This window comes from Hypanus sabinus, chromosome 4, assembly GCF_030144855.1.
Source record: "Hypanus sabinus isolate sHypSab1 chromosome 4, sHypSab1.hap1, whole genome shotgun sequence".
Classification (NCBI taxonomy): domain Eukaryota; kingdom Metazoa; phylum Chordata; class Chondrichthyes; order Myliobatiformes; family Dasyatidae; genus Hypanus; species Hypanus sabinus.
This window is the reverse complement of record NC_082709.1, coordinates 24,349,517-24,377,042: the sequence shown is the minus strand read 5'-3', so window position 1 is coordinate 24,377,042 and position 27,526 is coordinate 24,349,517. Positions and strand designations below refer to the sequence as shown.

The 27,526-nt window shown below is 37.0% G+C and overlaps 3 protein-coding genes across 5 annotated transcripts in view; 2 read left to right on the top strand and 1 right to left on the bottom strand.

Annotated features, from left to right (window-relative positions):
- bbs5 (Bardet-Biedl syndrome 5) overlaps positions 1-1,156 on the top strand; it is a 65,056-nt gene extending 63,900 nt beyond the window's left edge. The window contains exon 12 of the mRNA XM_059966639.1: positions 1,041-1,156. Within this exon, the coding sequence (XP_059822622.1) occupies positions 1,041-1,073 (33 nt within the window). The 3' untranslated portion in view covers positions 1,074-1,156. The remainder of the gene's footprint in view (positions 1-1,040) is intronic.
- A 1,601-nt stretch (positions 1,157-2,757) lies between these two features.
- Positions 2,758-12,169, top strand: klhl41a (kelch-like family member 41a). The gene is made up of 6 exons (XM_059966636.1): positions 2,758-3,883; positions 4,180-4,337; positions 5,930-6,037; positions 6,123-6,308; positions 8,425-8,571; positions 11,495-12,169. The coding sequence occupies exons 1-6, from the start codon at positions 2,771-2,773 to the stop codon at positions 11,604-11,606; spliced, it is 1,824 nt and encodes a 607-aa protein (XP_059822619.1). The 5' UTR covers positions 2,758-2,770; the 3' UTR covers positions 11,607-12,169.
- Positions 12,170-12,313: 144 nt separating this feature from the next.
- Positions 12,314-27,526, bottom strand: part of fastkd1 (FAST kinase domains 1) — a 71,233-nt gene continuing 56,020 nt past the window's right edge. For all 3 annotated transcript variants that reach the window (XM_059966633.1, XM_059966634.1, XM_059966635.1), the window contains 7 exons: positions 26,543-26,657; positions 24,274-24,402; positions 22,927-23,058; positions 19,077-19,190; positions 17,481-17,625; positions 14,699-14,813; positions 12,314-12,688 (listed from right to left, as the gene is read on the bottom strand). In XM_059966633.1, coding sequence (XP_059822616.1) covers positions 12,596-12,688; positions 14,699-14,813; positions 17,481-17,625; positions 19,077-19,190; positions 22,927-23,058; positions 24,274-24,402; positions 26,543-26,657 — 843 coding nt within the window. In that variant the 3' untranslated portion in view covers positions 12,314-12,595. The remainder of the gene's footprint in view (positions 12,689-14,698; positions 14,814-17,480; positions 17,626-19,076; positions 19,191-22,926; positions 23,059-24,273; positions 24,403-26,542; positions 26,658-27,526) is intronic.

Genomic DNA, 27,526 nt, shown 5'->3' with positions numbered 1-27,526 from the left:
TTGCATTCTCTGTAGCTGAAACTTCTATGTTTTGATTAAGGAAACTTTCCTGAATACATTTGTCAAACTCTTTCCCATCTAGCCTTTTACGGTATGGGAGTCTCAGTTAATATGTGGAAAGTTAAAATCACCTATTATCTCAACCTTGTATTTCTTGCAACAATCTGCTACCTCTCTACAATTTTGCTCCTCTAAATCCTGTGGACTGTTGGGTGTTCTATAATATAATCCCATTAACGTGGACGTATTTTTCTTATTGCTCAGTTCTACCCATAAAGCCTCAATAGACGAGCTCTCCAGACTTTCCTATCTGAGCACTACCATGATATATTCCCTGAGTTGTAGTGCTACCCCCTCCACCATTTATCCCTCTCGTTCTATCACGTTTAAACAATGAAACGCTGGAACATTGAACTGTCAGTCCCTCTTGCAAACATCTCACTAATGACTACAATCTCATAATTGAATGTGCTGATCCATGCCCTAAGCTCATTCCTACAATACTCTTTGCAGGAGTAAGAACATTAGTTTCAGCTCAGAACTTTAGTCCCACCATGTTCATTGTTTTGATTTCTGATTTTGTATGTAGGCTTAACAACATCTTTCAAAAAAACCACTCCATTATCTGTTCTGGCACTCTGGTTCTCATGCCCCTGCAACTCTAGTTTAAACTCCCCTCTCCCCAAACTCTGCAGCATCAGCAAACCTTCCTGCAAAGATATCAGACCCCCTCCAGTTCACAATCCATTAGAAGTTGCAGCAGGATGCACCTCTTGCAGGTGTAGTCGTCAGGGATAATGGAGGTCTCCCTGCGTTTCTAAATCCCACAAGAGGAACATTGCACTATTTTGCCTAGCATCCCTACGGCTCTAAATGTGCAATAAGAAAGAAAGAGAGAATAAACAATGAAAAAATTTATCTACAGCCTATACCTCTCCTCACTGAAGCCCTGATGAGCCAAAGACCCTACTCCTCACTCTAAAACTGGTCTGCTCACACAATAGCCGCTCCACCTAAACCTATCTTCTTTTTATTTACAGGTGGAGGCACTGGTTAGAAAGCCTTTAGATTGACTAAGTATAATGGACAAAAAGTACTGGGAAGGAGAAAAACAGAAGATGCTGGAAATACTCAAGTCAGACAGCTTCTGTGGAACGAGAAATGGAGCCAACATTTCAGCTCCACATCCTTCATCAGAATGGTCGATGAGAAGCATTGTTGTGTGGCAGCATCAAACAAAGTACATGGGCATATTGGGAAAATAGGCAGCATGTAAACCAGGGATTCAGATAGATGCCTTATGCTGCAGACTATAATCCTGACTAAAGTCATCAAATACAGAATAAGTGAAAAGGAAACTGCCTTGATGAGTCAGGCTAGATCAGAAATGTGTCAAAGTGAAAAACAGGACTGAGGCAACTGGTGAAAAATGGGTAAGGGGATTTGGTTTTCTGAGAACAGCCGAGGATGGCTTGAGGATAATTCATGGATCTAAATGGAGCAGCTGAAAGGCAATACATTGCAGGATGTAAATTTTCTCAGAAAGAATATCTTCAGAAAGTTCATCAGTTTATATAGTATGGAGGCCAACAAAGATCCAGACAAGATGTCCTTCATTTGTAACCACCAATTTGGAAGAATTAAAATGATTGTTTGTCTTGATTGTGTACATTTAACAGCACAGTTTTCCAACAACATGCTTAGCAGTTAAATTATTTATAAAGTATTTACATACATACAAAGTAGTTGCTACATTATAAAATTGCATCATGTTAAGGATATAAGAACACTTGAGCTGTAGAAAATGAGTCACTTTTTTATTAAGATAGAAGGATAATGAGATAAATTTTAAGTTTAGTACTGAATATAACTGATGTACTTTCTAACCTAAAAAAAGGCAGGAGCTGAGATGACCAGTACTCTCAGCTGTTCAACAGCTGAAAGTAAGGAAAGATTCCCCCCATCTTCAAAATTGTGTCTCACCTATCTCCAGGAAAAGTTATCTGTCAACAACTATCTAGCTATCTTCAGGTTAGGGCTTCTCCTGGATTGTCCTCGATTTGCTATCATACTCATGAATACGCCTCAGACTGATTTGAACAAGTTAATTGTCAGATTTTAAATACATGGGTTAATAATTGGAAAGCACATTTGTAAGCCAGTTACTGTAATTTATGATGATATAAGGATGAAAACAGATAGTTATGAGAAGTTACAGATGGCATTTCATTCCACTTCTTTCTAACATGGCAAACACAATTAGATTGCTAAAGTGCAAGAATTTGTATTTTAAAGTTAATCCTGAGAACTCGTGCAGTCTCTTGACAACCCTCAAATCATTTTTGAGTAGCTGGCAGCAGCTGTATAGATAGGCATAATTTGAGAGATAGCACTAGAAGCTGGTAGGATTACTCTGCAACGTGTGATATTCATGGCTCTGCTACGCACTGGCTGTGACGCTGCTTCAATATTATAAGCATTCTAAATTTAATGCCCTTAGTAATCATTCCTTTGGTGATTGTCCACGTCCTATTTTACCCCTTCGCTCATCACAGTTGTTTCTTTCCGTCTGCGACAGCTGCCAAAGTGAAATATTTTTTGCACATCAGTTAACCTGAATTCCAACATGCAGAAGTTTCTTTCTATAATTAGCTGGAAGAGTTAAATTACAAGCTCTTCAAGTTCAGCACGTTACAGTGATCTGCCTTTTTCAGCTGGAGTCAACTGCAGTTAACATCATCTGTGTTCTTCATCTCCAAATCCAGTTGCAATGGATCTTCACAGAGATATGAGAGAGGAATCACGTCTTTATCAAACTACTCTTCTTCAAGATGGACTGAAAAAACTTTTGGATGAGAACAAATTTATTGATTGCTCACTGAAGGTTGGCAGTAAGTCCTTTCCTTGTCATCGGCTTATCCTGGCAGCCTGTAGCCCATACTTCCGTGAGTATTTCATTTCAGAAGAAAATGAGAAGAAACATGAGGTAGTTCTGGAAGATGCTGACGAAATTATTGTGGCTATGATCCTCCAGTACCTGTATACTTCGGAGATAGAACTGACCGATGAAAATGTGCAAAATGTTTTTGCTGTGTCCAGTCGCTTTCAGATCCCTTCTGTCTTCACGCTGTGTGTCACCTATCTTCAGGAAAGGTTATCTGTTGACAACTGTCTAGCCATCTTCAGGTTAGGACTTCTCCTAGATTGTCCTCGGCTCGCTATCTCTGCTCGTGAATACGCCACAGATCGATTTGAACAGATTTCTAAAGAGGAAGATTTTATGCAGCTTGCCCTTCATGAGCTGATCAGCCTCATTGCAAGTGACACTTTAAATGTAGAGAAGGAAGAGGTTGTGTTTGAAGCTGTAATGAGATGGGTACGTACTGACAAAGAGGACAGGGCCAAACATTTTGGAGAAATATTTGACTATATACGTTTTCGCCTTATGACTGAGAAATATGTCAAAGACCGTGTAGAAAAGGATGATATTATTAAGTCTAATCCAGATTTGCTGAAGAAAGTTCAGACAGTTAAAGATGCATTTGCTGGGAAACTCCCTGAGCCCGCTAAAGGAGGAGACAAAAAGGCAAAGAAAGGAGAGAGTGCTGGAGATGCAGTAAATGGCGATGAAGATCTCCCTGGTTTCTTGAATGACATTCCAAGGCATGGCATGTTCGTTAAGGAGATGATCATGTTCATTAATGATACAATGACTGTGGCATATGATCCAAATCTAAATGAATGCTTTCTGGCCGCAGTAAGCAATTTGATTCCTAAAAATCATGTTAGCCTGGTTACAAAAAGAAACCAAATTTTTGTTATTGGTGGCCTGTACGTGGATGAAGAAGTTAAAGAACACCCTTGCCATTGCTATTTCTTCCAGGTATGCTTTGAGTCTATTCCGTTTTTAAAGTTACTTAGGATTTTCACTTTCTTGTATATTTAAAATAATATTTTCAACAAATATTGCTGGAAGTTTATAAATTTAATGGTTTCCAGAACTATTCTGAAAATCCAAAATACAAAAACACACGTGAATTTATTTACTTTTTTAAAAAAAAGTTAGGTTTAGAAATAGAAATCATTACTAGTAAAACATCTTGCCCAAAGTATGGTGATTAATTGAAGTAAACTGCTGCACCAATTATTCAGAAATTAAGTTTAAATGTTTCTCATTAGTTTGACAGCATTGCTGGGGCATGGAATGGTTTACCACCATTGCCTTCACCCAGATGCCTCTTCGGGTTAGGAGAAACTGAGAATTTCCTTTATGTGGTTGGTGGCAAAGACCTCCAAAATGAACAGTCGCTGGATTCAGTAATGTGCTATGATATGAAGTAAGTCCACCTTATTTCCATTTTGTATGGTGTTTTAATTCCCTATAGTTGTGTGTGGTTTGATTTATACCAACTATTGCTATAAACTGTTTTAATTTGGCAGAACATATTTTCTTAAAATGTTAAATAATATAATTATTTTGTTTAATATAAATAGATTACATTGATTCTATCCCATATGAACCAGTAAGGACATGGCCCATTCCATAACAGCAATACTTCAGCCTTGCTTTTGGTAGTAAAACCCGGAAAGGGATTTCACTCTGGTTTGGAAATGACTGCAGCATTTAAATATTGTTATTATTTGGAATAACAAGATTTAGCTGGAGACAAAGATAATGAAGATAGATTTATCATTGAGGAAAAGAGTTTTTATTTGGATAAAACTGTATACAAAACTACTTGTAAAATTGAGACCAGTAATATTGTTTTAAAAACAGTTCAAGTGCTTTCTCTCCAGTTTTTATTACGCTATTCCATATCAAAATCGGGTATTCAAGATCAACAAGCACCTTGTTTTACCCATCCTAAGAGAAATAGCAATAACCTAGGCCCTGATATTCAAAGTATATTTCCCTGATATTCAAAGTATATTTGACTAATTTTTAATCATGGAGTCAAAATGGAGCTTATGTTTAATCTGCTAATATCACGGGCTTTCATCTTCATGCTAAAGTAAATCGAATTCTGGGTTTTCTTGTGATCGATCTTTCCTAATTTTGGGAAGTTTTTTTGTCCAATCACTTTTCAAGTTCAAGCTTATTGTCACGTAGCTATACTGTACATATCTATAACCAAACAAAAACATTCCTCTGGAGCACAGTGCACCCCCAAAGCATATACAGTATCACACATAGCACATAAAACAAACTACCACCACAAAATAAGTTAGTAAAATACAATTCTAAGTGCATTTTGTGTGCAGCGCAGGTGAACAGTAAACATTAAACAGCTCATTGTCATAGTAATGAGACCTCAGTGGTGGCAAGCTATTCATTAGTCTCACTGCCTGATGGAAGAAGCTTTTACCCAATCTGGAAGTCTTCGTCCTGATGTTCCTGTACCTCCTCCCTGTTAGTAGTTGGTCAAATAACTTGTGGGATGGACTTCATATATAATGTTCCAGGTAAGTGTCACAAAGGGCAGGGGGGAGTGCGAGTGGAGGGGGAGGGAAACCCCATGATCCTCTTGGTTTTTATTCCCCGCTGTAGGTTCAATGCCCTGCAGCTTCCATACCGCACAATGATGCAGCCAAACTCTTGATGGTACTCGTGTAGGTAGTTGTTAGAATGGGGGTGGGGAGCCTTGCCCACCCCAATCTCCTCAAAAAGTGTAGATGCTGCTGTCTTTCTTGTCTACTGAGGAGATGCTGTCGGTCCAGGTTAGATCATCCATTATGTGCACACGAAGAAACTTTGTGCAGAGCCATTGGTGCGCAGTGGAGAGTGGTCAACCTGCACCTTCATGAAGTCCACAATTATCTTTTTAAGTAAATCAGCTTTGAGTGACTGCTATGACATTTAAATCTGATAAAACTAGTGACAGGTACAGTGAGAATGTTATTTTAATGCAAATTTTATTTTTTTTTTTAGCAATCTAAAATGGACAGAATCCAAAAAATTTCCTCTGAAGATTTATGGTCACTCTGTGGTTTCACACAATGGATTAATTTATGTTATTGGTGGGAAGACTGATGATGCGTAAGTGTTGTTTAGATTGACAGTATAATGGATTCCTTCTGCAGCAGAGCTGTTGATTATTTTAATACCTCTAATTTATCCACAGTAAATGTGTCAACAAATTATTTGTCTACAACCCTAAGAAATCTGAGTGGAGGGAGCTGGCAGCCATGAGCAAAGCACGAGCCATGTTTGGAGCTGCTGTGCACCAAAGTAAAATCTGGGTTGTTGGAGGGGTGACCGAAGAAGGCTTGACAGCTGCAGCAGAAGCATATGACATCGTGAATAATAAGTAAGTGAAATCCAATAGAAATTAAGTTTTTTTTTCTGTTTAGTCAGCAAAGGAGATGTCTGGGAAGTGATCTTATAAGGGAATTTAGGTATTGATATATAAGACCAAGAGGACAAAAAAAAACCTACTGAAAGATGCTTTAAAATTGATGTCCATAAATTCTGGTTGACACATGTTGTTCAATATAATTAAATGGTTTCCAGAACAGACCTAACCGGTTCCCCTCCACCACTACGCTCCTCCCTTTGACACTCAACGATTTCTCTTTCAGTTCATCCCACTTTCTCCAAACCCAAAGTGTTGTCATGGGCACCCGCATGGGCCCTAGCTCTGCCTGACTTTTCATCAGCTATGTGTAACAGTCCATGTTTCAAGCCTTTCTGGTAATGCATCTCTTTCTGTATTACTTTAACTGCACTGGCGCTGCTTCATGCACCCATGCTAAGCTCATCAATTTCATCCACTTTGCCTCCAACTTCTATTTGGCTCTTAAATTCACTTGGTCTATCTCTGAGACCCCTCTATTCATATCTTTTATAAACCTACTGACTTACAGCTATTTTGACAATACTTCTTCCCACCATCACTTGTAAAATATGTCGTTCCCTTTTCTCAGTTCCTTTATCTCCAACAAATCTGTTCTCAGGATGAGGCTTTCCATTCCAGAGTATGAGGTGTCATCTTCCTTCAAAGAACGGGATTTCTCTTCATCTACCATTGATGCTGCCTTCACCTGATTATGTATTTGGCAGACACCCCATCTTACTGCCACCATAACAGGGATAGAGTTCCTTTTATTCATACCTTCCAACCAATGATCCTATGCATCCAACGTATCATTCTCCATAACTTCCACCATTTTCAACAGGATCCTACCACTAAAACATATCTTTACCTACCCTGCCCCACACTTTTCACTTTCTGCAGGAATCCCTCTCCATGACACAATTGTCCATTTGTCCCTCCCCACTGATCTCCTTCCTGGCACTTACCTTTGCCAGAGGCACCTGTGCTACACCTCTCCATTTACCTCCTCCCTCACCACCATTCACAACCCCAAATAATCCTTCCAGGTGAGGTAACACTTTTCCTGTGAGTTTGTTGGGGTCATCTATTATATCCAGTGTTCCTGGTGCAGCCTCCTCTACATTAGTTTGCCCCGAAGTAGATTGGCAGACTGCTTCAATGAGCGCCTCTGTCTGCAACAGGCAGGATTGCCTAATGGCCAGCCATTTTAATTCCACACCCCATTCCCATTCCAACATAACAGTTCATGACTTCTTCTACTGCCATTGTCCGGGTAACCTCTAACCTGATGGCATAAACATCGATTTCTCTAAATTCCTATAATTTCTCCCCTTCTCTCTTTTCTCATTCCAGCTCCCCACTAACTACCCCCCCCCCCCCATCTGCCTATCACCTTCTGGTGCTCCTCCTCCTTCCCTTTCTCTGATGGTCTACTCTCTTCTCCTATCGAGTTCTTTGTTCTCCAGCCCTTTATTTTTCCCACCTATCACCTCCCAACTTCTCATTACAGAGCCCCTCCCCCACCTACCTAAATTTCCCCTCACCTGGTTTCACCAATCACCCATCAACTTGTTCTCCTTCCCCCCTTCCTTTCCAGTCCTGATAAAGGGTCTTGGCCCGAAACTTTGAATCTTTCTGAAGATGGTAATTATCCTGAAGATATTTTTTAAAATAATAATATTAAGTAAGTAGTAGGATAACATAAGGAAAGTAGTCCAGGATTGGAATTATGAAGCAACACCAATGAAGAGAATGGAAATGAAATACTAGGTCAGATTGTGAAAAGATGAAAGATAGTGTCAGGTAAAAGGCCTGATCCCACATATCACAGTAAGACTACTATTGTACAGTAACTCTGAATATGGGAATTTGTGTAGAATCTTTAAGCCAATGATTTTATTGTAGATTACTTAGACATGATACCTACAATACATTATAAATACTATGCAGATGAAGGCTGTTGCATATTTATTCTGAATTTTTGTTACGATTAATCCAAACAAAGCTACATAACTATCTGTAGAAAATGATAATATTCTTCTACATATATACATCTGAAATGTTAAATATTCTTATTTGACTATCGCAGGTGGGAGAAAGTGCCAGAATTTCCACAAGAGAGAAGCTCGATAAATGTCATCAATATGGCTGGATCACTTTATGCCATTGGAGGTTTCGCTATGATTGAACTGGAAAATAAAGAATACGCACCCTCAGAATTCACTGACGTGTGGAAGTAAGTCAATATTTTTGAAGGACAGGTGGACTTGCACTTATTTGGTCAAGTTTAGTCCAGGGCAGTGGTTCCCAACCTAGGGTCCACCTCCCTCGGTTAATGGTAGGGGTCCATGGCATAAGAAAGGTTGGGATCCCCTGGTCCAGAATATAGATTTAGTGCTGAAGTTTCTGTGCTCGAAATACATTTATTTGAAATATTAAGTAAAAAGTAAATGCTGGTAAAGGAAAAAAATTGTCTTCTAGCATCTGTACTCTCAGCAAAAAGTTATCAAGATTAGAAATAAGCCTAAAGTGGCTTTGTTTCTAGTAATTTTACCCTCAACCTGACTATCCCTTCATGATCTTATATGCGTCTATCAGATCACCCCTCCATCCAAAGAACAAGTCCTAATCTATGCAACCTCTCCTTGTAACTCAGTCCCCCTATTCCAGGCAACATACTGGTAAATGTTTTCTGCACTATTTCTAGTTCAGTAGCATCTTTCCTATAATAGGTTGACAATACTGTACAGAATTAGATAATGGCTTCATAACTCCCCAACAGCTATATTTACGTAATACCTTGACTAATGAAGGTCAGCGTGCCAAATGCTACCACCTTCTCAGGCAGTGCTTTCCAGATTCCACACACCTTTTGTGTCATGAGGAAAATTTTCTCACTATCAATTACCTTAATAAATTTATATACCTCAGTCAGGTCCCTGAAAAGTCTGCTGGTGTCAGATCTACACTTCCCCTAGTTTGGTTCCCAAAACCAGTCTTGGAAAAGGTAGAACGTAAGTTTTATGTAGTGGGCTAACAACACCCTCTGCATATGGTGCACTAGAATTTCTAGACACTTGTCTAACTATTCCATAAATCAACCACTCTTTACTTAATTGATCTTTATGATCTGTATCTTATACTTCAATAATTTTAAATGTATGAACTAGTTACTAATTCCCTTAAAGAAAATATTCAAAGCATTAAATAAACCTTTTCATAACTAATCAATTGACTACATAGTTAACATCCTGTCTATTCCATATATTACAATATAATAATCTAGTTTTGCCTTACCCTGTGATTATATTAACATGATTATTTATTTACTCAATGTTCCTTTTTTTAATATAAATGATAGCACTTTTAATGTTTCTTCATATTGAAGAGGAGTAAATGTAAAAGAATAAAAATACAAGTTGGCTTGTTACAATCAAAATAATATGAATAAATCTACAATTTCATGTTAATCCACAACACTGATATTTGCCTATATTTTAAAAGATCTTTTATAATCTTTTTATTATGCTTTTGGGATTCCTCTGATACACCAAATCTACTTTCAGCCTTTGATGCTTTTGCACTTCATTATTTCAATTGTTAATATTACAAAAAATTTGAGTCCTAACCCTTACTGTACAGCACCCTTTGATTCAACACTTTAAAACAAAAGTGGGAAAGAATAAATATGATTACCATATCTAGAACTGGCAAGCAAAGAAAATCGAACATGGATTTGTTCCAGTAAATCTTCCCCAACTCTATTGTGAGCACTTTAGTGGCCCTTATCTAAAAGATGTGCTGGCATTGGCTTGGGTCCAGAGGAAGTTCACGAGATTGATTCCAGAATGAAAGGGTTAATGAGGAGCATTTGATGGCTCTGGGCTTGTACACACTAGAGTTTAGAATAATAAGGGGGAATCTCATTGAGTGGATGTTTCCTATAATGGGCGAGTCTAGGACCGGAGGGCACAACCTCAGAATAGAGGGGTATCCATTCAGAACAGAGGTGAGGATGAATTCTTTTAGCCAGTGGGTAATGAATCTGCAGAATTTATTGTCATGGACAGCTGTGGAGGCCAAGTCACTGAATTTATTCAAAACAGAGGATGATAAAAACATAGAAAACATACAGCACAATACAGGCCCTTTCGACCCACAAAGCTGTGCCGAACATGGCTCTACCTTAGAACTACCTAGGCTTTACCCATAACCCTCTATTTTTCTAAGCTCCATGTCGCCATCCAGGAGTCTCTTAAAAGACCCTATTGTTTCCACCTCCACCACCGTTGCTGGCAGCCCGTTTGACGCACTGCCTGCGTAAAAATAAATAAATAAATAGATTGCCCCTGGCATCTCTGTACCTACTTCCACGCACCTTTAAACTATGTCCTTTCTTGCTAGCCACTTCAGCCCTGGGGAAAAGCCTCTGACTATCCACATGATCAATGCCTCTCATCAGCTTCTTAGTTAGTCAGAGCAGGCAGGAGAAAGGAGTGGAAAAGAACAAATCGGCCATAATAATAAGGTAGAGCAGACTCGTTGGGCTGAGTGGCCTAATTCTGCTCCTATGTGATATGGTCTATTTTTTCTTGATGACTGAACCAGGCAGGTCAGCTGGAGTCAGTTTCAGAAAGTAAGGGAGAAAGAATAAACAAAAGTTCAAAGTTAAATTCTTTGGTTTCTTTTACTGCCAGCACCATCTTAAACTGGAACAATAGAGTGAGTGATCAGAGACTTATAGGAATGAGAGGAAAAGCAAGTACATGAGAGGCAAAAAAGAAAAAATTGAGCTAGAAGTCACAAAACTGCATGCAAGTGGGTGAGTAGTGGGGGGTGGGGGAAAGGGGGAAGATGTGAAGGCAGATCCCATCAGCTATCGTGCAGTGAGTCTATCTTTTCCGTGTTATACTTAGATATACAAGGTATATGGCTACCTGTGGAAAGTATTGTCAACAATTTAAATAATCTTTTTCTTGTTAGCATGCCTGATCAATCCATTAAAAATATTAACATTTAATAACTTATGTTTATTGAGTACAATTAAGCAACAGCCTAAATGTAGCACATATTCTGTTAAATACTTCACTAAATTTTATAAGAAAGGTCAAACAACGCTTCTGAACATACAATAAAATGCTTTTGTATCCTTTATTTAGGTATGAAGATGAAAAGAAGGAATGGAGTGGCATGCTGAAGGAAATTAATTATGGTGCAGGTGCCACCTGTCTTCCTGCACGCCTCAATATGTTCAGACTTACCAAATTATAAATAGTTCCTTGGTATTAATATTGCTGCTAAATAAAACAGTTGGTATATGGTGCCAACTGGAATTCTACTCTACACCTACAAAAAAATAGATAAAATTTATATTTAAATTTCAAACAAGCCCAAATAGAGTCAATGATTGTACCATGATGCTATAACGTGTCAAAGGCTAAAGAGGATATACATGTATACGCTGGTAAGAATTTGCAATACAAGATGAACGCAATTAATGTTAATTTTGAAATACAACAAGTAAATTGCATTTCCAGCAGTTTATATCAGTTTAATTCCTCAATTTTATTTTATAAATGTCAGTCTGGAACTTAAAGCTTTGCTTAAAATTGTATCCCTCTCAGCACTTTTCATTTACTAACTGAAATTTTCTGAATTAATTCCATAATATTTACTTATTGGATATAAAGCAACCTGAGCACACTTTAAAAAAAAAATTGGCCTTTCCCTTCCTGACCAACTCGTGAGAATTGCATTGTTTCTTTTTCTAAGGCAGACTCTGTCCATAAATAGTACAACTATATACTTATGGAAATTATGATAATTTCACCAATGAGACTGTATATTTAGTATTCTTAACTTCTACATCGTTGATTACTTTTTACTCAAGATTGTATTTAAGAAATTACCCTTGTTTCAACTTTACATTTTTTAAATCTGACATTACATTTCAATATTTTGACAAATGAGTAATCATGATCTGGTAAAATATAATTTATTTACATAATTATGATAGACTTACACGTGTGTGCATGGATCAAAAACAGCTTTCAAAACTTGATTCATGAATAAGATACTTATGCAAACGAGAAAATATGCAGATGCTGAAAATCCAAGCAACACACACAAAATGCTGGAGGAACTCAGCAGGTCAGGCAACATCTATGGAAAAAATGTATAGTTGACATTTCGACCAAGAAATTAAGGGTCTCAGCCCAAAACGTCAACTATACTTTTTTCCATATATGCTGCCTGGCTTGCTAAAATACTAATGCAAATATCTTTTGTTTAAGGTATTCCATCCATGCATCCTTTGTTGACAATTCCATGGAATTCCATTCAAAATGAGGTATCTGTAAAGCCAAGAAAGGCAAGATTTTAAAATTTAACAAGAAAATACAGTAAAAGTAAATTGCGTGGGAAAACAAACAAAGATTGCATTGTTTCTTCATTTATCTGTAGAGCCATTTTCAAATATAAAGATAGACTTACAGATAACATTACTTGCTGCAGCAACTATCCCTGTATTACTCTAGGACAATGTATGATTAAATAAATTTAAATATCCTAAAATCCTTGTTATTTTGGTAATGATAATTAATTTTATTTACTTGTGCTAGGTGGGAACTGCTCACAAGATCAGTATTTATTGTCTAGTCTTAAATGCTCTTGAGAAGTTGGTACTGTAATGGGTTGCCTTGTTGCTGTCCATCCAGTCACATATTCCAAGTACTGTACACAAAAAGTTCCAGGAATTTGATGAAGTGACTGAAGGAATTGCATTATATTTCCAATCTTGACTTAGAGGGGAGTTTAACATTGTGGCAGCCCTACTCATTGTGACTGCTGCTCTAATAGATGATAAAGGCAGCCACCTTGAGAGGTATATTGAGAAAGTCTCGGTGAGTTAAGGCAGTACATGCAACTAATAATTAAGACAATGTTTCAAAGATCATAAGATAACCAGCTATACCTGAACACCTCAAATGAAAGGTCCACGGAAGTTAAACAAATGATTAATTCTGCAAGAATTGTTACTTTGCAGTAAATAGAGTTTTTACACACAATTTTCCCCCAAAAGTGTTTCAGAGCCAAGGATTTTTTTTCCTCTACTGGTTCCCAGGATTATTTCTGGTTATTGTAAACTGCCAGATAATCAAGTTAAAAATCAATTATTTTTATAAATCCCATATGGCCCAGTGTAATTTTATATTGTACCAGGCAAAACTGCCCTTTTGATCAATTTACCAGTTAGTAAAGGATGTGTTGGCATTGGAAAAGGTCCACAGGAGGTTCATGAAAATGATTATCAGAAATAAAAGGGTTAACAGATGAGGAGTGTTTGATGGCTCTGGGCCTACACTTACTGGAGTTTAGAAGAATGAGTGGGGTATCTCACTGAAGCCTATCAAATATTGAAAGGCCTAGATAAGAGTGGATGTGGAGAGGATGTTTCCTATAGTGGGAATCAAGGACCAGAGGGCACAGCCTCAGACTACAAGGATATCCTTTCAGAACAGAGATGAGGATGAGTTTCCTTAGCCAGAGTGTGGTGAATCTGTGGAATTCAATGTCACAAGTGGCTATGGAGTCCAAGTCACTGGGTATATTTGAAGTGGAGGTTGATAGGTTCTTGATTAGTAAAGATGCAGAGGTTATGGGGAAAAGGCAGGAGAATAGGTTGAGAGGAGTAATAAATTGGCCTTAACGGAATGGCAGAGCAAACCTTATTGGGCCAAATGACCTAAAGCTGTTCACACATTTTATGCTCAATGTCTCACGTCTTGAGAAAATACATCTGATTTCACAATGCATTCAAAATTTAGATGGGCATATTTGGTTTCCAGACATTTCTATTAGAAAATGCTGGGTGGTGGAGGTAAGAAAGTCAGAGGAACAGTTTCTTCCTCTGCTTCATGCTTCCATACACCCTGAAATTGTGTAACAAATCTTAAGTTACCCTAATACAACTTCATTTTCAGTCTCCACAAAGCTACTAAAAAAAGCTTTTGTCTATCTTGACAAAAGTAGATAATCTTAAATGGCAGTAGCTATGGAACCTGCTAAGTGATTTAGGCATTAATTCGGTACAAAAGAATAAAGCAAAATTACAATTGCTGATTTTTAAAAAGCACAGAGAAACTCAGTGGGCCAGATGGCATCTGTTTCGGCAAAGGGATATTAAATATTCTTTGTTTTATATACCTGATATTTATTGCAACTAGAGTTTCTCAGGTTAATGATACACTCAGGCTTGAACACAGATCTAAATTGTGTCGATCTAAATTCTCGATCTTTAGGATATTTACCAGTTTTGATGCTCACAGATTTTGTAGGCTGTCAGAACAACACTATATACTTACCTGCACTACATGGTATCCCAGAATCTCCAAGTGCCTCTTTTTCATAGCAGCTTCTCCCTTAACTTGATGATAGTTTTTGCAGAACGCTTTAGCATTGAGAAAGTCTATGAGAACTCTGTAGGAAATAAATTTCCTACATTAATTTGAAGGCAGATTGAATGACACAACCTACTGCCTGTCCCCAATCTTTTATAGAATTAAAATCTTGATGAGAACTGACAAGATGCATTATTCAAATAGGATGGGTAGAACTTCAAAAATTAGCAACAATTAAGCCTTAATAAAGTGTATAAGCTGAAAAGTGAATTAACTTCCTTCAACCGAGGAAAGGCCCAAAAAAAGGAAAACCAAATTTAAATAAATCTTGACATGAATGTGGAATCAGTGATTTCAGATTTAATCAAGTGAAACTAATGTTCAGGAATAATGACAGTTTAAATTTTACTTTATTAATATATCAACAATGCAAATGTCATTTAGGCATTTTGTTTTCTAATATTCATACACAGTGATCAAAGGACAGTACAGTATAGGAACAGGTTCTGTGGCCAGCCATGTCCCTGCTGAACAGATGCCAACTTAAAACTAATGCTTTCTGCCTGCACATAGTCTGTATCCCTCTATTCCCAGACATCTCATGTGTCTAAATGCCTTTTAAACATTGCTATCATAACTGTTTCTACCACTTCCACCAGCAGCACATTCAAGATACATACCACTCTGTGTAAAACCAAAAAAAACCTCTCACTCATGTCATTTAAGCTGTCCAGTAAAGTGGACGTAAGTATGGATCATACAGGTTATAGGTCAAATGGAAGCAAAAATAGGAAATGAATGCCAACATGAAGTATAATCAACCCCTTTCCAACAGTTCTTGTAAAATAATGTTCCTGAAAGGCAAGGAAACCTCTTGGCCAGAAAGAATTACATTCTATAAATCAGTGAATTCAAATGAAACAAAAGCAGTGGAAGTAGACAGTATAATTGTCTTTGTTTTTGCCATGTGTTTGGGGATGGAGGCCGCCATTTTGTGAAGAAACTTTGTTCTCCATTTAGCTTGATGTGCTGGCCTTGATCAATGTTTTAAAGACACACTGATACTTCAGGTAATCTGCTGGACTGGAGATCATTTCCAAATCAGAAGGTATTTGTGAGATGTTCTTTGGTTACAGGTTTGAGTGTTGGGGGTGGTGCCTGTCTGGAGAGATTCAAGCTCATAGCTGATTGAGAACAGCCAGCCATAAATTATCAACTGTCACCCGAAGGAAGAGGACAAAAATGGATGCTGGCTTGGAGCAGAGCCAATAACAAAGTGTTAAAGGACAGACACATGGCCTGTGGCCAATGACACTGGCATGCAATATTTGAATTGATAAGGAATGGATATAAAAGTGGATGCTTTGAGTGTGCAGGCAATGGTAACTTCGAAGAATAACCACCACAGATACAAGCGTGAGCGACCCTACGTGAAACACGTGAAGAGTAAATCAGGACTATGAGAAATGCCTGGCCAACATAGACTCTTTTGCCCAGATAACACTTTTGCTATTCTTTGACTATTCAGCAGAGTCAGGGATACTTAACGGGTGTGTACACAAGGCATTTAGTGTATGAATTTACATTAACAATAAAAGGTACTTGTCAGTAAATACTGATCTCTCTGTGCCTCACAGATTATTGTTGTAATAGGTTTTTTTTAAAAGAACAAACCAGCTCAACATAGATCAGTAATTCATCCAAGAAAGACCAGAGAGACAAATAAACCTGGATATGTTAGTCTCTTCATATTAATTGCTATTTAAACCGATATCTCGAGAAGCAAATGAGATAAAGCAGAGAGGAATTTACTGTAGACAGATTGTGAAATGTCCAACTGGACAAAGCATGTTTCACTTGTTTTGATGTCTGAATAATGGAATACAAGATATTTAACCAATTAAAGAATTTTGTAGCAGTGTGACAGTATTTTACTGTCTTAGCATGATCAATTATTATGCTTCATGTCATCACAAGAAAATACCTCTAAATAAAGAAAATTTATTATGTATATTGATGTAACAATTGTATTATTGTTGTCTTTAGTATCTAATGGGTACCAAAGGTTAAAAATACAGATTTTAAACACTTAAGGATAATTCATGTACCAAAATCACAACATTTTAATTAATCATGGTCAACTGCTTTAAATGTATGAGCTAATAATGCTTACTCCCAATTTTGGCAATGGGGCAAACCCTCAGCATTTGAACTTAAAGAAAACTTTGAACTTCACTGAAAATGTCTGGAATGCTATATAAAACTTGCAACATCACCCATGAAAAAATTGGTGTAAATGAAAAGGTAAGTTTATTTTATTCTAGAAGTCCAAATCACAATGCTAAATGTCATTTACATTAGGTTGCCTTTAAGAATTCTGAGCTGAGCAGTTATTTTCTGAAATCTAATTCAAGGATGAGAAGGAAGAAAGTAGAACTAGCATAAGCTGAGAAATATTTTTATATCAACAGATTATTGATCAAAGCAATGGAATCATTGCCTTCTACAAAATTATTTATTACCAGCTGTAGCTGCAGGATTTGCATATGTTGACTGAATAGTATTACACAGAAAGGGAATTACTTTAGATGTAATTATTTATCTTTATATTAGATAATTTATACTTTAGATAATTATTTATCTATTACAAGCTTATTATAAAGTTTAATAAATATCTTGCTAAAATTAACTTTTTTATAGGTAGTTTTTTTTACAAAGATTTTAGAGAAGTTGAGTATGAACAAACCTTTTTCCTTCAACTGGTGTCTGTTTCTCTCCAATAAGTTCATTGTCTGATCTCCAAGGCACTTTTCCATTCTTGGGTAGTAGTACAGTGGTCTGATCCACATAAGGAATAGGCTTTTGGTTTTTGTCAAGTACACATTCAAAGTCTAAATGAAATAATTTATCAATTTCAATGACGGTAGGTCACTGGATTTTTTTTTATTGAGTTAAAGCTCATTATGGAAACAAATACAAAGTGTGGATTAATAGTGGTCATTCATATGAAAGAATGAATGGCTGGATTGGCTAATAGAATATTGGCCTTATCTCAATATGCAGGGAGTGATGTTTCAGTTCCACCTTACCTTAAACAATGTACAGAGTATGGCGTTCAGTTTCTGACATCAAAATGACCTTGGATTAGCTGTAGTGCTGACTGACTAGAACCATCACATCTTTTCTTGAACTTCTATGATATAAACTTGATCTAATCACTTTTAAATGTTAAAATGATTTTATAAATGCATGCTGAACTATATCAGAAATTACGGTCAGCCAATTTAGGAGTGAAATCAACTTTGACTTCCATACAAAAGGTAGTGTTCCCAAAAAGGCTGCTAAAAGGTAGGCTCAATTGAAAACTTGAAGACATAAACTGTTAGATTTTTTTGCAATTTGTATATTCCCAAATTATATGTATTTCAAAGCATGAAACCAGAAGCTATCCATTAGACTATTGTCTTCATTCATTCAAAATCTATGTACCTTCAAACCAATGTGGAGCACAGCACCAGTAAATTGTTTGTTATTTCAAGCTGGCAAACTACAAGAACAAATGCTGCTACAAGCTTTCATTTTGGGCTCAAAACTAAGTTTCTTTACATAGCCTCCAGAGTGAATGAGGTAAAAAAAAATAGCGCTTTTCAGCAACACAAGATACACACAGCCTTCCCAGAACTAATTCTTTTGAGCTGTGGAGTGAGTTTAAAGTTCTTTTGTGGGGGGAAAAGAAACACCTTCTCCCATTCAAGTCTCTTCCTATATTTATGTAAAAAGGAAGAGCATGATAACTAAACTGGTATACTGTGCTCTTTGGTATGAGTCAAAAATCCTAAACTAATTAATATCAACATTGGTTATTTGCAGGCTGTGGAGACAAAATGACAAGACAGTGATATACAGTGAACATTTCTCTGTGACAAATCTAAAGGTTTTATCTGGAAATGCAAGTACATCACCAGCTTAGATGGGGTTAATGGAATTTTTTTAAAGTTGTAAGACATAATTTGATTAACCATTACTTGAGTTTGTCCTTGTCTTTACAGTTTGTTTGCCTGACCAATTTTTGGTTTCATTTGTACAATACGCATTGTAACAATTAATGCAATTCATTTTTACCAAAAGTAAAATACCCAACACCAATTCTAAAAGTAAAATGTAGTTAAAAGGTAATAAACCCTTCTTAAACTCAAGCAACTTGTGAACTGATAAATATGGATTATGTCATTAGAATTCTCCAGAGAACAAAATTCAATCTAATAAGATATCTAATTTATTATCCTCTAAGGAGATTTAATGATTAGAATTAAAAGAAACTGCTAAAAGTGGAATAACCTACCAGCGAAATAATAATATGGGGTGATAACAGAGGCTTTGACATAGTTACTTCCTCCCAATAAATGGCCCAGTATTTCATGAATTTGCTGCTGCACTGGACCAACATAAATATTGCCTACAAAAAGAAAATTTATGTTACAAATTAACATTCTATTGCACTCAAAACATTTACAATCAAATATATTTGATATGTGACATCAATATATTTAATGAAATGAATATAAGTCCCAATTGTACTCACACAGTAAAATACAAAACCTTCACAAATGCCTAATGTTATCATGCTGCTCCTTTTAAGAAGTTGGAGCTGTTCCTGGGGTTATACAGCCCCACAGCTGTATCAGCAACAGTGCCAAGTAAATATATTTACATTCTTTATAAATATCTTTATAAATTATTAGATTCATTAATAACCCTTCAGGTACTGTTCCAAAATTTGGTAACCTCCTTGTATGTGGGTTACACACCAGTTTGGAAACAAGCAATATAATACACTCAGTGGTCACTTTATTAGCCATCTCCTGTACCTAATAAAGTGGCCACTGAGTGTACATTCGTGGTCCCATGCACTTCAAGGTTTGACATGTTGTGCCCTTCTGCACACTGCATGGTTACTTGAGCTACTGTCGGCTTGAAGCAGTCTGGCTTTTCTCCTCTCTCTCATTAAGAAAACATTTTTGCACACAGAACTGCCACTCTCTGTATGTTTATTGGACCATTCTCTGTAAACTCTAGAGACTGTTATGCATGAAAATCCTAGGAGATCAATCCTTGGAGATACTCAAACCACCCCATCTGGTACGAACAATCATTCCTTGGACAGTCACTTAGTTCACATTCCTTCCCAATACTGATGTTTGGTCTGAACAACTGAACTGCGTTTACGTATTGAGTTGCTGCCATATGCTTGGCTGATTTGATATTTGCATTAATGAGGTGTACCTAATAAAGTGACCACTGACAATATCACTTCTTCATCACAAAACTAACCATTGCATTGCTTGCACTGAAACATCAATAATCATACCAGACATTTAAAGAAAGGTGTTAAGTTCACAAAATGTATAAAACAATTGCTTGGTAACTGATATTTTCACGGACAATTTAGGGAACGTCTGAAATCAAACCCCAAGTAGGTGATAGGAATTCTGTCAGCCAAACTTGTCCTGATAATTTTAACATACAAACTTATCTTGCGTGCCAAACATGTATTACAATCTCAAATGAAACATAACTAAGGTTACGTCCACACTAGACCGGATAAATCCATAACCGAGGCTTTTTCTCTTCGTTTTGACCCTCCGTCCACAATGAAATGACATTTTCCTCACCCGAAAACTGAGCTTTTCTAAAACGCCCTCCAGAATGTGTAAATTTGAAAACAGAGCAGTGTGGACAGGGTAACCAGAAATTTCTAGAACGCTGTCAAGATGTGCTGGAACAACCTAACAATTTCAGAACAGATGGCAATGAGACTGAAGCCAGAAGAGTTAGAAATGTACTCACCAAATACTCTGACCCATAACTTACAGAATAAATAAGTATACTCATTTTGCCCTGTTTTCTATTTATGCAAGTACTTTTCTGACAACAGATGTGTAACAGCCTAATGTAACATTGTATGGAAATACAAGATCACACTGATGCAGACATGTTTTATACATTTAACAAGGTGCTTTATTAATGCAACAGAGTTAGTCAGTTTTTCAATGTTCATCATCAGCCAGGTCATACTGTCCATGAAGTATATACATGTATATTAAATAGATTAAAATAGTGCAAAAACAGAAGTAATATGCAGTGCCTATAAAAAGTATTCACCCTCCAGAAGTTTTCATGTTTTATTGTGTTATAACATTGAATTTGGCTTTTTTGACACTGATCAACAGAAAAAGCTCGTGTCAAAGTGAAAACAGATCTCTACAAAGTGACCTAAATTAATTACAAATATAAAATGCAAAATAATTAATTACAGAAGTATTCACCCCCTTCAAGTCAGTATTTAGTAGATGTACCTTTGGCAGCAATTACAGCCTTGAGTCTGTGTGGATAGGTCTCTGTCAGCTTTGCACATCTGGACACTGCAATTTTCCCCCATTCTTCTTTACAAAACTGCTCAAGCCCTATCAGATTAAATGGGGATCATGAGTGAATAGCACTTTGCAATTCCAGTCACAAATTCACAATTGAATTGAGGTCTGGACTCTGACTTGGCCACTCTAGGACATTAACTTTGTTGTTTTTTAAGCCATTCCTGTGTAGCTTTGGCTTTATGCTTGGAGTCATTGTCTTGGTGGAAAACAAATCTTTTCCCAAGTCGCAGTACTCTTGCAGACTGCATCAAGTTTTTCTCCAGGATTTTCCTGCATTTTGCTGCATTCATTTTACTCTCTATCACTGTGATCCAACATTGTAAGATTCAGATTCCGTTTCAGTTTATTGTCATTTATAAACCACAAATACAATGTAGTTAAAAAATGAGACAACGTTCTCCGGAATGATATAACGAAAAAGCACAAAACAGACCCAACAAGAAAAACCACATAATGTTTGGTAATCCCCAATCCAGAGTCCAGAGAGGCTGCTGCATATCGATGTCGCAGTAGCGATATTGCAGCATATCAATTATCGATATTGTGTATTGATAATAAAACATAAAAACTTCCGGGGGATGGAGTTGAATACTTTTATAGGCACTGTATATTTTTTAAAAAGTGAGGTAGTGTTCATGAGTTCAATGTCCATTTAGGAATCATATGGCAGAGGGGAAGAAGCTGTTCCTGAATTGCTGAGTATATGCCTTATGCCTTCAGTCTTTTGTACCTTCTCCCTAACAGTAACAATGAGAAGGCAACATGTCCTGGGTGGGGGGGGTCCTTAATAATGGACGTCACCTTTCTGAGGCACTGCTCCTTGAAGATTTCTTGGATACTACTAAGGCTAGCACCCAAGATGGAGTAGACTAATTATACAACTTTCTGTAGGTTCTTTCTGTCCTGTGCAGTAGCCCACAACCACCCCCCCACCCTCCGCCATACCAATCAATGGTGCAGCCGGTCAGAGTGCTCTCCATGGCACATCTATAGAAGTTTAAGTATTTTCAGTGACAAACTAAATCCCTTCAAACTCCTGATGAAATATAGCCACTGTCTTGCCTTCTTTCTAGCTCCATCAATATGTTGGGGCCAAGGTAGATCCTCAGAGATCTGGAAATTGCTCATTCACTCCACTTTTGTACCCTTTATAAGGATTGGTTCGTGTTCACTCGCCTTACTCTTCCTGAAGTTCACAAGTAGCTATACATACACACACAGTAAAAAACTTTTCATATTAAACCAAATCCTTGCATAATGTTGCTATTTTCTGTGTCCCATCCCCATCTTACTCTGAAATGTGTCCATTAAATAACCAAATAACTGTTTACACTAGACCCATGATGTCTTAGGTATATTTCAGATACTGTTCACATGCTGCTGGCACATACTTCATTTATAACTTGTGACTGATCGATCAGGAACCCCACAGTTTAATTCATTGCAACATATGCTGACCGTGTGGTTGAAATAATTAAGCAGCTGGAAAAAAATTATTTTTAAACACTGATAACAAGAGCTGAAAAGCACAGTTTTGAATTTACCTGGACTACAACACAAGTGTAAAGAAAAATATTTCCTTGAGGCAAAGTTACTAGTGTTTGTTCTAAATATTCAATTAATGAGACTTCTGCCACTCACACATACGGATATAATCTAAAAAAACTGGAAAAAAGTGGAATTCCTTCCCACAGACTGTGAACCAGCACTAAAATAAAATCTAAGCAAGAAATTCTATATACAGTAGCAACCACTAACCTTTATTTAGCAACTTCTGGCAATAAAGATCATGAAACCATGTGGTCTGGAATTCTGGGCACTCCAAACAGACAGCCCTGTTCAGTTCCATTAAACGTAACCTGATGCGTATGTTCAGAGCATCTGACAGAGCTGGTATAAGAAATTCTGTTATTATAATACACTTTTCTTGCATTTTCTTTTTCAACCTGGAATCTCCCCCTCCCACAGGATAGAATGATTGTCATAAGTAGTGTGTTATCTAAAGCAGCATTCATGACAATGACTGTTGAAAAGCTCTTGGGCTCTACATGAATCACAAATATATTTAATCTTATCCTGAAATATATAGACTCACATGAGATGAATGGATAGTGATATGACATGGAATTTTTTCACCCTTTTACCCAAGGAGCACTACGTACTGCCAAAAATGCAGATATGAAGTGCTTACTTTTCTGTATGAATCAACTGAATCAGAATCAGATTTAATATCATTGGCATATATCGTGAAATTTGTTAACTGAAACTGAGTTCCATCAGTGCATTATAGACCTCAGGCACTTAAAATATTACCCTGAGATTTAAATGCAAGGAAATTGCAGCAAATGATATTTCAAACTTAAAATAGTGGCATGAAAGTGCTCACAAATCCAAATTGGAAAAAAATGATACTGAACTGACTGAATATGAACATTCATGGAAACACAAAGAACAATTAAAAATGATGTTTAACAGCTTTCTTCCTAATATGATGGGCAAAATATATTATGATAGCCAATCTCCAGTTATTCTGAGATGATGCTGGTAAAACTTTGAATACAAATTTAATAGCTTATCAAATCATTTCAGATTAGAGCTGAGTCAACTATATTTGTGAGAGATTAGGATCACAAATAGAAAATTAGCTTAGTTGACAAGTTTAATTCCTGAAATTTGAAATGTTATCGAGTTTGATATTTTGAGTCAATGCAGCACTATGCAGATAAAGCCTTTCGTAAGAAATCATGATTGCTGCAAAAGTCCATTAAATTCTTTAAGTGCTCTAAATGTTTTAAAATTGCAATCTGTAGCAATGCTTTTCTGTAACTGGCAACTCGGATATCTTGATCAGAGTTGCTGGATACAAGGAACCACAGATCTGGCAGGTTAAAATCAGTTATGCCCTCTGCAGAGATCACAAGATATTTTTTTCTTTGAGATTAGCTGTATGTGCAATTGCTTTACCACCAACCACATATTCTGTTTTCTAGGGAAGATGGAAATAAATGAGGCATAATATCTTAAAACAGCTGGAGAGTAATATCATTATAAACAACAACAAAAAAAATACACAAGTCCCAATGCAAACATGTAAAAGGAACTTACTGTCCAACTGCGAGTCCAACTTTGCTAGGAAATCAATACTGAAAATAGTCTTAATTATATCTTCCGGGAAGTAGCCTGCAAGAGCTAGTGAGTAACCAAATAACACCAGAAGATGAGGGTCAAATGAGCCTGTTTTTAAAAAAAGAATTATGGTCATGTTGCATTTTGATCTCAAGACATTTTAAAGTGTTTACATCCAATTAAATAATTATTAGATGCCATAACAAAGGAAGGAAAATATTCACTGAATTATTGAACTTTCTAGCTCAATTGAACTAGGACTATAAAATTAATTAAATAATATTCATTAAAATCTTTTATATTGTAGTCAAATCACATTTATTGTCATTTTGACCATAACTGCTGGTACAGTACACAGTAAAAATGAGACAACGTTTTTCAGGGCCATGATGTTACATGACACAGTACAAAAACTAGACTGAACTACGTAAAAAAAAACAACACAGAGAAAGCGACACTAGACTACAGACCTACACAGGATCGCATAAAGTGCACAAAAACAGTGCAGGCATTACAATAAATAATAAACAGGACAGTAGGGCAAGGTGTCAGTCCAGGCTCTGGGTATTGAGGAGTCTGACAGCTTAGGGGGAGAAACTGTTACATAGTCTGGTCGTGAGAGCCTTTTCCCAGATGGCAGGAGGGAGAAGAGATTGTATGAGGGCTGCATGGGGTCCTTCATAATGCTGTTTCCTTTGTGGATGCAGCGTGTAGTGTAAATGTCTGTCATGGCGAAAAGAGAGACCCCGATGATCTTCTCAGCTGACTTCACTATCCGCTGCAGGGTCTTGCAATCCGAGATGGTGCAGTTTCCGAACCAGGCAGTGATGCAGCTGCTCAGGATGTTCTCAATACAACCCCTGTAGAATGTGATGAGGATGGGGGGTGGGAGATGGACTTTCCTCAGCCTTCGCAGAAAGTAGAGATGCTGCCGGACTTTCTTTGCTATGGAGCTGGAGTTGAGAAACTAGGTGAGATTCTCTGCCAGGTGAACACCAAGAAATTTGGTGCTCTTAACGATCTCTACCAAGGAGCCGTCGACGTTCAGCGGGGAGTGGTCGCTCCGTGCCCTCCTGAAGTCAACAACCATCTCTTTTGCTTTGCTCACATTAAGAGACAGATTGTTGGCTCTGCACCAGTCTGTTAGCCGCTGCACCTCCTCTCTGTAAGCTGACTCGTCGTTCTTGCTGATGAGACCCACCACGGTCGTGTCATCAACGAACTTGATGATGTGGTTCGAGCTGTGTGTTGCAGCACAGTCGTGGGTCAGCAGAGTGAACAGCAGTGGACTGAGCACACAGCCCTGGGGGGCACCGTGCTCAGTGTAATGGTGTCGGAGATACGGCTTCTGATCCGGATTGACTGAAGTCTCCCAGTCAGGAAGTCTAGGATCCAGTTGCAGAGGGAGGTGTTCAGGCCCAGTAGGCTCAGCTTTCCAATCAGTTTCTGAGGGATGATTGTGTTGAATGCTGAACTGAAGTCTATGAACAGCATCTGAACACTAACAGCCATTAACACTAGTGGAACCTACTGCAATAGTGCTCTAAGTTTTGAACTTAATTGGCATTTTCTTAATGCAATCTTCATCTGCAAAGTAAAAGTAATATATACACAAAATTGTATTAAAATATTAAAAAAATATTTATTAAAATAAATATTAATTCACAAAATATAATTCTAGGAAGGTAACATTTTAGTGACATCTTGGTTATAATCTTTGAAAATTATTCAAGTGAGAAAAACAATTCAAAATTAGAGGGAATTATACAGCTTTTAACAATTATTTTGTTTGAGATCTATTGATAAATAATTGAGCTGGCAAGTTATATTTAACATTTAATATCAATAAACATAATGTATTCTACATTTTATTTCACATTTGTCAGCTTATATTTACATTGGGGCAAAAGGGCAAAAGAGTGAAAGCTCTTCACAACTATTAATGCATTAGACATTTACACATGAAGGAAGGGAATAAAATGTCCCTGCATCTGTCAGTGCAAAATGATCTTCATAGTACTCGTTTCCACATATAGTATTCATTTTGATCAATGAATGAAACATCAGTTGAGCGCAACAAATGGCTAATACTCTAGCATCTGTTTGGCACATGCAACCATGGATGTATTTCTACCATAAATCTTTGTACCTGAATATGAGAAATTATGGAACTCACTGAATGAGGAATATTTAGTGGTATCATGCCAAAATTTGTCTATTACATTTTCATGACATACATTATACTCACTCAAATGAGTCCTTGATCGTTGTATACACGATTCAAATAAATCTTCAGCTTGTGGAGGATCATAATTGAAGATAGTGAATGGAAGCAAGATGGCATATGTGGCTGAATAATGAATCTGTATTTAAAAATGAATAAAGTATTTTCTTGTCAGAAGTCTTTAGGCCACAAAATCATTCCATAAAATGATCAATTTAAGTCATTATTCAGGGCAAAAATGGCTCAAGCTAGTGATCAAGAAATTCAGTTTGAAAGCTAAATTAGTCCTAATCGTGACAGACTCCTATACAAATTACAGACTTATTGAGAGCTTAAGTGGTGTTACTGCTGAAGGGTGAGGTCTCAGGTTGGGAAGGGGAATAGGCGGAGAATGGGATGGAATACAGATAAGGTAATCAAAGAATTGACAAACAGGATAATAAATAATTATTATTGTAACCACAATCCTGAGTCCCAAATGCCCAGTCACTTGACCAGATCAAAACTACAATAGAATCTTCAAAACAAGATTAATTGGAATTATTGAAATCAATAACATAGGAAATTCAGGTTCCTCGAAGTATTCTACTAGTTAGCAAATATGTTAAACAAAACCACAAAATTGGTAAACAGCTGATCAGTACCACACACCCTGATGATCTAGACAAACTCACACTGGATATACTTTTTGCAATACCCTGTCAAGTCAACAAAGAAAAATCTGACAAGCTTGATTCTATCCACTCCCTTCTATGTGAAGCCTCTATAAACTATTGGTATTATGGTAAATTTTGTAGCTTGAAATAGAAGACAACAGGACAGGTAAATTATGTTTTATTTCTTACAGGTTGTACAGTGACAAGATCTTGAAGTCTGTTTTAAGGATGAGATTTTGGAGTATTTGGAGGCACACAATAAAATAGGCTGAAATCTCAAAGAGAAATCTTGCCTGCAGGAATTCTCTGAGGAAATAACAGGAAGGATAGGCAAGCAAAGGAGAGTCGATAG